This window comes from Lactuca sativa, chromosome 5, assembly GCF_002870075.4.
Source record: "Lactuca sativa cultivar Salinas chromosome 5, Lsat_Salinas_v11, whole genome shotgun sequence".
Classification (NCBI taxonomy): domain Eukaryota; kingdom Viridiplantae; phylum Streptophyta; class Magnoliopsida; order Asterales; family Asteraceae; genus Lactuca; species Lactuca sativa.
Window position 1 is genome coordinate 167,112,477 of NC_056627.2, and position 9,979 is coordinate 167,122,455.

General features: G+C 36.3%; 1 protein-coding gene and 1 long non-coding RNA gene across 4 annotated transcripts; one reads left to right on the forward strand and one right to left on the reverse strand.

Moving 5' to 3' along the window:
* Positions 1-2,729: 2,729 nt before the first annotated feature.
* Positions 2,730-4,522, reverse strand: LOC128126240 (uncharacterized). Of its 3 annotated transcripts, XR_008224013.1 has the most exons (4): positions 3,906-4,522; positions 3,285-3,820; positions 3,040-3,179; positions 2,730-2,938 (listed from the first exon to the last, which is right to left on the reverse strand). It is a non-coding gene; the product is annotated as an uncharacterized LOC128126240 (long non-coding RNA). The 3 variants fall into 3 exon arrangements; XR_008224014.1 differs by having other exon boundaries at positions 3,050-3,179; positions 3,285-4,522; XR_008224012.1 differs by having other exon boundaries at positions 3,285-4,522.
* A 3,637-nt stretch (positions 4,523-8,159) lies between these two features.
* On the forward strand, positions 8,160-9,766 carry LOC111919436 (UDP-glycosyltransferase 71E1). The gene has a single exon (XM_023914996.3). The coding sequence runs from the start codon at positions 8,220-8,222 to the stop codon at positions 9,633-9,635; it is 1,416 nt and encodes a 471-aa protein (XP_023770764.1). The 5' UTR covers positions 8,160-8,219; the 3' UTR covers positions 9,636-9,766.
* The last annotated feature ends 213 nt before the right edge of the window (positions 9,767-9,979 follow it).

Genomic DNA, 9,979 nt, shown 5'->3' on the forward strand with positions numbered 1-9,979 from the left:
TCTCTAGTTGGAAATGTGAATAATGAATGAATTTAGTTCAGAAATCTATTTATAGTCCTGAAATATTTTTGGCAGAAAATATTTTTATTCTGGAATTGAACTCTAATATTATGAAGTTTTGAAATACTCAAGTTTCACAAACCCATGAGCATCCATTCTCCTGATATCTCCTTAATTGTAAACCCTAATGTACACAAACTTATTCGGAAAAGTCTGAAATTCATTGAAACTGGTCTAGCTTCTATTGAATAGATAATGTTCGTACAAAATGGAAATTTCGGGTTGTCACAAAAAGCCACTGTATGGATTAAGAACTGAAGCTACTCGACAAGTCTGTTCTTGGACTCGACGAGTTGTATGAAGATAGGCATGAACTCGACGAGTTGAAGAACAACTCAGCGAGTCTGTTGAAGATTGTCGTGAACTTGGCGAGTCTGTTCTTGGACTCGACGAGTTAGATCTCAGAACCTCAACCTTTTCTGGTTAAGACTTAGATCGGTGAGTTGAGTGGTGACTTAGTGAGTTGGATAGGATGGGATTTGGAGATCATTGAACTCGACAAGTCGATGGGGTGACTCGGCGAGTTGAGGTGTATTGTGAGAGTTTCTGGGTATAAGGACTCAATGAGTCAACGGGTTGAATCGACGAGTAGAGTCAGTCAGGAAAGCTGACTTTGACCAGGACTTTGACTTTGTCAAGAGTGGACTTAGTTGGCTTCTAGAGTTCAGTTTGGATCTAAGTTACATATATATATATATATATATATATATATATATATATATATATATATATATATATATATATATATATATATATATATATATATTGATATTGGTAGCTCGGGGAGCTAGTGGAGCAGCAGTTCAGAGAATTGTCGGACAGTAGCCAGAGGGTTACCAGCAAAGTTCAGCAGTGCAGGTGAGTTTCCCTTTGTGTGAATGGGTCTACGGCCACAATGTCGGCCCATGTAGTTATGAGTAGGAAGACCCGGGGGTTAGCCCTAGGCACTATTTGCTATTATGATATTCAGGACCATGGTCCAACATTGGGTGGGCGCCCAAGGAGTGGTTTGCATGATAGAGTATATTTGTTGTCTGTGTGATGCATGTATGTGCCTGGTAGGGAGGTGAGTGTGGGCGAGGTACCGTATCTCACCAATAGCAGAGTATGGACGGTGTTCCATATCTCATTAGTAGCAGAGCAGGGGTGAGGCCCGAGATAGGTATGAAGTAAGTGTGGGCGGGGGGCCCGTATCTCACTTACAGTAGGAGCTTGGACGGGGTTCCATGAATCACTAGTAACAGGATAGGGGCGAGGCCCAAGACAGGCGAGGCCTCAGGACAGGAATATAGTAGGGTATGTCCATTTATGTGTTATATGCTATTTTGTATTACGTGATTAGCGGGCGGGGCCCAGAGACCGGCGGGGCCTAAAAGAATCAAATCTGTATCCGAGCGGGGCTCGAAGCCAGGCGGGGCCATTGTAGCAGGTAAGGCCCGAGGTAGGGGGCGAGGCCCGAAATAGCAGGCGTGGCCCATTATGTGCTATATGTGTTTTTGTAAGGTATGTGGTAGGTTGGGGAACTCACTAAGCTTCGTGCTTACGGTTGTCAATTTTGGTTTCAGGTACTTCCGGTAGCGGAGGGAAGAGCTCGGGGTGATCGCATGGCACACACCATTAATTAGACAACCTGTGATGTTTTACTCTGATAATAATGAATTAATTCTCTGAATTTATGTTATGAATGATGACATGGTTTTATAAATATGTTTTATTAATGTTTAAAGAAAATTTTCAGTTGTGATTTTTGGGACGTTACACCAACAGTTCTAAAAATTGCATCGAATAAAGATCTTTCCACCTACTATCAACAAAAAATTCATTTAGAGAGTTTGTTGATAACTGATATTTGAGAAAAAAAAAACTTACAACATCAACGACCATCCTTAAACGTTGTCTAATATCTAAATAGTTACTACTATTATGTAGAACATAAAAAAGGCTTCCCCTAATTAGAATACATGTAAATTAAAGTTGGTTAAAAATCCTTGAGCTAATTTTTTAAAACTAATTATGCATTCATTTGCTAACATGATGTCATATTATAGTTTTGTACAGATCTTTTAAATAATTACCTGAGTAGTAATTATGTGACCATTGCAAGTTTATCTTGTGAACATAGAGATCCCATAAAAAGCAACACATTTGGATGAAGAAGGAAATTTCATGTAATGTGCAATGTACTTCCAAATTAAAATTGTAATAAAACTCTTCAAGAAAATTGGGTAATACAATTAAAATAAAATTATAGCATAAATCCATAACAATAAGATTAATACTTTGTCCCTTTTAAAAGAAATGAAATTATGATGCTAAAAATTTGAAAGGGACACAAGTACAATGCTATTTCAACCTATGATGTATGTGATTGGTGTGCTGGAACATGTAACAGAGACAAAAAAAATTACACATCCTTCCTTTGACATAATATATTTTGGTCAGTTAACACAATTTAAATCCAATATTGGGAATTTTAGTCATTTAACATAATTTGCATATCAATTTATTTGATATGGTTACAAAACAAATAGAATAAGAAAGGGAAATGTTAACACTAACAAAGTAAAATGTTATTTTATGCAATTATAGTAACATGAATGATTCTTGTAAATATAAAAAATTAAAGTGGGTTTATGGACTTAAAAAATCCAGTGGAATGTATCGGTCAATTAAAAATGTTATTTTCATGTTCAGTTCCTATTTTGCAAAATGTATACATCATTGATTAACACATGGTGAAAAAACGATTAAAGGCCATATCAGATAATGAAGTTAACATTGCATGTTTTGGATAGAATAAGAAAAATGATACCTTGGCCACAAACATCAATGTTCACAACTTTTATCGGGATGTAATCCAACACGTATAGCATTATACCTATTTCCATGAAATAAGAAACCAATTCATGAAAGAATATTGTAGGATATAACTATGTATTTCTTATGTGAAGATTATTAATCTAAGAGCAAAAAATATACCACATATTACATGAATTAGAAGCACCCAAGTATTTCTTTCTTCTTTATTTATGCTTTATCTTCTATTTCACTCCTTCCAAGTGTAACTTCAGATGAGATTGTGTAAGCATCCCCCTTAAATAGTTCTTGTGCCTACTAACCTAAGTCATTACAATAACACACCATGCTAATTAGATGTTGGTAAGGCGATAAACCAAGATGAAACATAGAGACAATGACAACACATATTCGAAGTAAGAAACCACCTTGGTCAATCTCCACTATTAGCTACTTCAACAGTTATGGCTTTCCTATTAGAAATATATCTGCAATGTCAAAAAAAGTAAGCCAAAAACATGACAAAATAAAAAATCTACTAATAGATTTACCTAACCTGTGATCCCAAGAAGATGGTATGTGTAATTTGATGTCAGCACGCCCTAATTAGGCATTTAGTGCATAATGAAGTTAATCAAAACACCAGAGCATAAAGAGAGGGAATTAACAGGTAATAAACGTTTGTAATTAAGCCTTAGTCACATATCGTTTATTTTCATAGTTGTACGGTCAGAAACACATAGTGACAAACAATCACATGTTTACTTTCCACCCTAGATTATGTAGATAATGAAGTTGTTTCTTTATATATTGGCCTGTTTATACGTAGATACATAGAAATCGATTTTAAAGTATCTAAATACATGTCAAGAACATTGAAGAAAATATAATATTATTGACAAATACTGACCTCTATCCATGGGATTTCATATGGCCTCATCTGTTGGGTGCTTTATTCAAGGTACTGTCATTTAGACACACGTATTCAGGATAAAATCCAACACAGTTAAATGGTCCCTCCAACTTCAATAAACTAATTGTATGTGTACCATCATATTCTCTGATTTCCAATCCTTATATGCTCTTGAAGTTCCTTCCTATCTCATAAAAGAGAATCCAATCTTCTTCTATAAAGGAAGTTAAATATGAATACAGAAGGATACTGATTAACAGGAATATTAAAGGAGTAGGAGGAGAAGCATGAGAAAGGGGAGAAGCAGAGAGCGGATACAGTCTTTTGACATGACCGGATAACCAATCTATGTAAGCAGCAATATGCAAAATCAAACAAATCAAATTCAAACGACCACCTTCTTTACTTCTTCGGTGAGACGTGGCTCCAAAACCGGTGATGACACCGTACCTATCGGTACCTTTAATCATACCCTCCATAACCCAATCACTATTCACCTTCACCCCAAATCTCGCCGCCTTCGACAACTCCACCTTCACCACCACGTTATCACTAACAACAATCCCCGCAACCTACGACATCGTCAGCGTCTCCCCACCCAAGCACCGGATTCGTAAATTCTGCCACCATCTACCAATGACCTGAAATCGTTCTTCATTTTGTATCAGAATCCGTTACAATTGTTAAAGGAATACGTAAGTGGTGGATGGCGGTGGAGGAGCGGAGGGTAGAAGAATCTTAGAGGAGGTTGAACCTTGGCGGTGGACATCTACATTTATCTATCTAAGTATAAAGCAGAGTCTATATTAGTTGTAGTCGGTGTAAGACATGATTGGATGATAGGGACGGTGGAAAGTATGTGGCAAAAATGAAAAACAAAACTTACAGTGGAGTAAAGGTGGAAATCCCATAACCATCTGTGACAAAAGTCAGAATATAAAAAAGTTTTTGTTCACCAAGTTTTTAACAATTATTAGTATATATAATTGTTCGTTTTCTTTTCTTTAATTACCACCACCTATAATTTTTAACTTTTGCCATTTAAGTCCTCCTACTAAGTTTGTTATCATCCTTATAATTTATAAAATGACATTTTCAACACTTTACTTTTTAAAATGTTATATTCACTCTTATACTTAAACTTTAAAAAATATCAATTTCGCCCATTCTATTTTCTTAACTTTTGTTTTATCCCTCATAATATATATATAATCTGATTTACCTAAAGTTACCACTCCTCCGATTTTCTAACCTTTTGTATGTGCCAGTATAAATTACAGGTGGTCAACATTTCGACGAAAATTTAGAACTTTACTTCGTTAATTTAAAAAAATATATTCGATTTTTTTTTTTGCGTTCACCTACTAATATTCATATACGTTTTGCATATAATACGGTTTTGGTTATCTCTTCTTGGCATGAATTTGACCCTTCACTATTGTGGTTTGTGTGATTTCATTACTGCCGCCGCCGCAACGTGCGGCAGTTAAAATCATAGTTAACTAATAAAGTGTAACTTTTATAAATAAATGGCAATATTACATGGTTCGTACATATTGTTTGTCAAAGCAGACTGATATGGTACAACTATCTAAAATTTTATGCGTTTGGTTAGTGTGATTTCATTTCTTGCGTGACTAATCTCTATGGTTTTATTTTGTTTTACAATTGATTTAAAATTATTATTTTACCTTTGTTAGATCTTTTTTATTAACTTTTATTTTATTTTGTTAGTCTAAATTATTACAAAGTACCCACAACATTTTTTTTCTTTTTTGAACTAACACCTTATTCTTTATATCTAAAGATTCCTGCTTCAGTGGCATCCATCTGTTGCCACTGACCTCTTTTCACCACCAATGCACCACTAGAATCAACCTTAACAACGTTGTCGTCATCTATATATTGTCCATTTTAAAAAACTAACATCGCTTTCATATCCATGAACCACCGACAAAGCCCACATATTCGCACGCTGCCGCCTATCCTCTTTATCTTGGAGAACAAATGCCAAGATCTTGTTGGTGATTTTAGTGTCACAATGTCATTTTAAATAACTAGAAATGACATATGAGCTAAGGGGCTTCATAATTTGTACGCTAATATATGTACGGGCTTGTGCGGAGTGCATGCATGTATAAGATCGAATTAGAAGCCGGTTCGACAACTAGTCGGGGGTTCTGGGGCAGCGCCCTTGGGTCCGGGGTTTTTAAAGGAGCAACGCCCCTTTGACGAGGTCTAGGGGCAGCGCCCCTAGCGGGGTCCAAGGGTCAGAGCCCTTAATTGGGGTGATTATGGTAACGTAGTGGAAAATTCAATTTCTTGAAGGTGATTATGGTAAAACTAATGACGATCCAACCCTAATGAAACCCTAATCTCGTTTAATATATAAATGGTTCTTCATTCTCAGAAGAGGGTGACAATTATTAGCTCTCGTTTTCATCAAACTCTTACAGAATTTGTCTAGTAAATTGACTTACAATTTATGTGTCTATAATCGTAAGTGTCCACTTGGATTATCATAGACTGGATTTTTTGCAACCCAGACATAGCGTAGAAATATTAGTTCGGAAAGTGTTCTCACGATCCAAGTTGGTATCTAGATCTCCACTACAAACCCTATGTTATCTACTAGATCTCCATCGCTACTACGACACCTACCTATTAGGTTTTTGGTAAACAATCACAATTATGGTTTGGGTTCATACCTGAAACGATCTTCTAACGACAAGGGCAATCATCACGTCTTTAAAGCTCGATTTTCAGATTAAAATGATGAACATATTTGTTTTTCTGGCAACAGAGGAGGGTGGTGGTGGTAGACATATATGTGAAGCAGATGATGATGGTAGACTAGATGAACTTGCATAAATGATATCTTATAAAACAGTAGGTACGGTGATAAAAACGAACGTTGACAATATGAAAGTGGTTGTAATTGGTGTGATAGATGTGACACCAATGATTTGAAAGATGAAAAAGTGGTGGATGGTGATTTGAAAGATGAAAAAGTGGTGGATGGCGAGTAACGAGATGGGGGTGTTGGAGTTATTTATTTTTATATTTTTATATTAAAATTAGTTACAAAAATATAAAATACAATAAATAATTGTCATTTTATATGATTAAATCATGCAAAAAAATCAAATTATATAGACCAAGCAAATAATGGTTCAAATAAATATAATGAATGAAGTTATTTCGACAAACCACGTAAACTAACGGATGTAATTTTATTCAAAGTAAAGAACCCGCGGCTACGCAGCTTTTGGGGTAATATGGAAAAAATCGGCAAACTTTAAAAGATATGTGCTGACATTGTAAATCACCATAAATAGGGAAGAAAGTCGACAACTCCTAAAATTAGATATCAAAAGTGTACAACGTAAAAAAAGGACATTGGTGGAGAAAATCCAAAATCTTGTGGTAATAATATTAAAGTTGTCAACATTGGGAAAATATGTTGGCAAAATTTTAAAGGAGGTTTTTTTGTGTTTTTTATGTCAAAATGTAAAACTTTTGACTATAAGGACAAAAAGTGTCAAATTCATTAAAGAATTGTGGCAAAAACACCAAAATTTAAAACCTTTGAATATAAGGACTAAAAGTGTCAAAGTTGTTAAATATTTGTTGCAAAAACCTTAAGGCACAAAAACTTAATCTAAAGGCAAAAATGTAAAATTTTTGACTTTAAGGACTAAAAGTGTCAAGTTCAACAAACTTTTGTGGCAAAATCCTAAAGCCTAAAAGAATACTATTCCTAAACTCTTTTGGATTATATATATATATATATATATATATATATATATATATATATATATATATATATATATATATATATATATATATATATATATATATATTAAAAAGCATAGAAGTATTAAATTTTATTCAAATAAATGAATCATGTGTATGTACACGTTTACATTTTTGCACACATCATAGAATTTAAAACAGACGGTTCAAGTTTGTTAGGTTACTAATTGACATTAGTTTGTTTGTTTGTTTTGAAAAGTATTAATTAATATTATTTTTAAGTTTGCAAATTAAGGTGGTTCAGCATTTTTTCACCTCTAGTTTTAATTATATTTTATCTTATACCAACCCCTAGAGTAATAAATAAAGTTATACAATTTATCACAAATAACATATATCTCGTTATATATTTATTTATAATAATTCAAACAAATTTTTCTAAAATGATACATGCATTAAAGAAAAAAAATCTAAATCTCAATTAAAAGTTCAGAATTCTTTTGAAGTTAATTGGACCCTTGGAGTGGAGGTTACATCCTTTCGAAATAATGACTAAAGCGCTGACATCATCATTCTCACCATTTTCTTGTTGTCCAATCCCATGGCATGATCTCAACTTGTATAAAGTACAAACCTCACAACATACACAATCAAAACACACCACCACACAACATTGAACATCCCGATAAAAAAGATGACCACCTCAGAGCTTGTTTTCATCCCATCTCCGGGAGCCGGCCACCTCCCACCGACGGTGGAGCTCGCCAAAATCCTCCTCGACCGTGATCAACGGCTTTCCATCACCATCATAGTCATGAAGATATCCCTCGGAGCAAAACACGACACTGAATCTGCGACACCCATTCCCCGTTTACGCTATATCGACATCCCATGCGACGAGTCCACCATGGCTCTCATCAGTCCCAAGACCTTCCTCTCAGCCTTTATCGAACACCACAAACCTCATGTTCGAAACATCATCCGCAGCATAATTGAGTCCAACTCGGTTCGTCTTGCTGGACTCGTTCTCGACATGTTCTGTGCACCCATGACAGAAGTTGCAAACGAGTTTGAAGCTCCAACTTACATCTACTACACATCTGGTGCTTCCATGCTTGGCTTACAGTTAACCCTCCAAGCCAAGCGCGACGAGGAAGAGCATGACGTCACTGAGTTAAAAGGATCGGAATCCGAGCTGTCCATCCCGACTTTCGTCAACTCAGTTCCGGCGAAAGTGTTACTGGATGTACTGTTAGATAAGGAAGGTGGGTCCAAAATGTTTCTTGACCTCGCGAAAACGTTTCGTGAGTCAAAGGGTATATTGGTAAATACGTTTCAAGAGCTCGAGAGCCATGGAGTTGACTATCTTTTAAGCAGCAACGCCGATATCCCACCTGTTTTTCCGGTGGGGCCTATACTGAACCTCAAGAACGCGACAAACGATGGTAAAACCGATGAGATTATGACGTGGCTAAACGATCAGCCAGAGAGTTCAGTGGTGTTCCTGTGCTTCGGAAGTATGGGGAGCTTCAGTGAGAAACAAGTCAAGGAGATCGCGGTTGCAGTTGAACGGAGCGGACAGAGGTTTCTATGGTCTCTCCGCCGTCCACCACCCAAGGGAAAGATAGAGTATCCAAAGGATTACGAAAACCCAGAGGAGGTTCTCCCTGAGGGTTTCCTTGATCGGACTTCGAGTGTAGGGAAGGTGATCGGATGGGCTCCACAGACGGCGGTGCTGTCGCATCCTTCAGTGGGAGGGTTTGTTTCACACTGTGGGTGGAACTCGACATTGGAGAGCATATGGTGTGGGGTTCCGGTAGCTGCTTGGCCACTCTACGCCGAACAACAGCTCAATGCTTTTCAGTTGGTGGTGGAGCTGGGATTAGCGGCGGAGATCAGGATTGATTACCGGCGCAATGTGGGACCAGAAGAAACGGAGATGATTGTGACGGCGGAGGAGATTGAGGGTGGGATAAGGAAGTTGATGAGTGATGGTGAGATGAGGAAGAAGGTGAAAGAGATGAAAGAGAAGAGTAGGTTAGCAATTGCCGAGGGGGGATCATCTCACGCAGCCATTGGACGTTTCATTGAGCATGTTATTAGCGAGTAACCATTTGAATTGTTGTGTTAATTTATGGGCATTCGTTATCTGGATTCAAAACCTTACAAGTGATCTTTTTGAAGATTTGTTGTGTGAATTTTTTATGCAAAGAGTTACAAAGAATTATTTTTGTGTTTTAATTTGTGTGTTTTTATAAATATAACAATTTAAAAAGGTTCCAAGTGTTGATAATAATCTTTGTATATTTGGGCAAACCTTCGACCGTGTCACTTTTAGTTTATTTGTTTACTTTTTAAAGATAAAAAATACGATAAAAATACTAGGAATCAATTTATTTACCTTTTAAAGAGAAAAGATATTTGAATGTCCCTCTTTACTATTTTTCCATATTT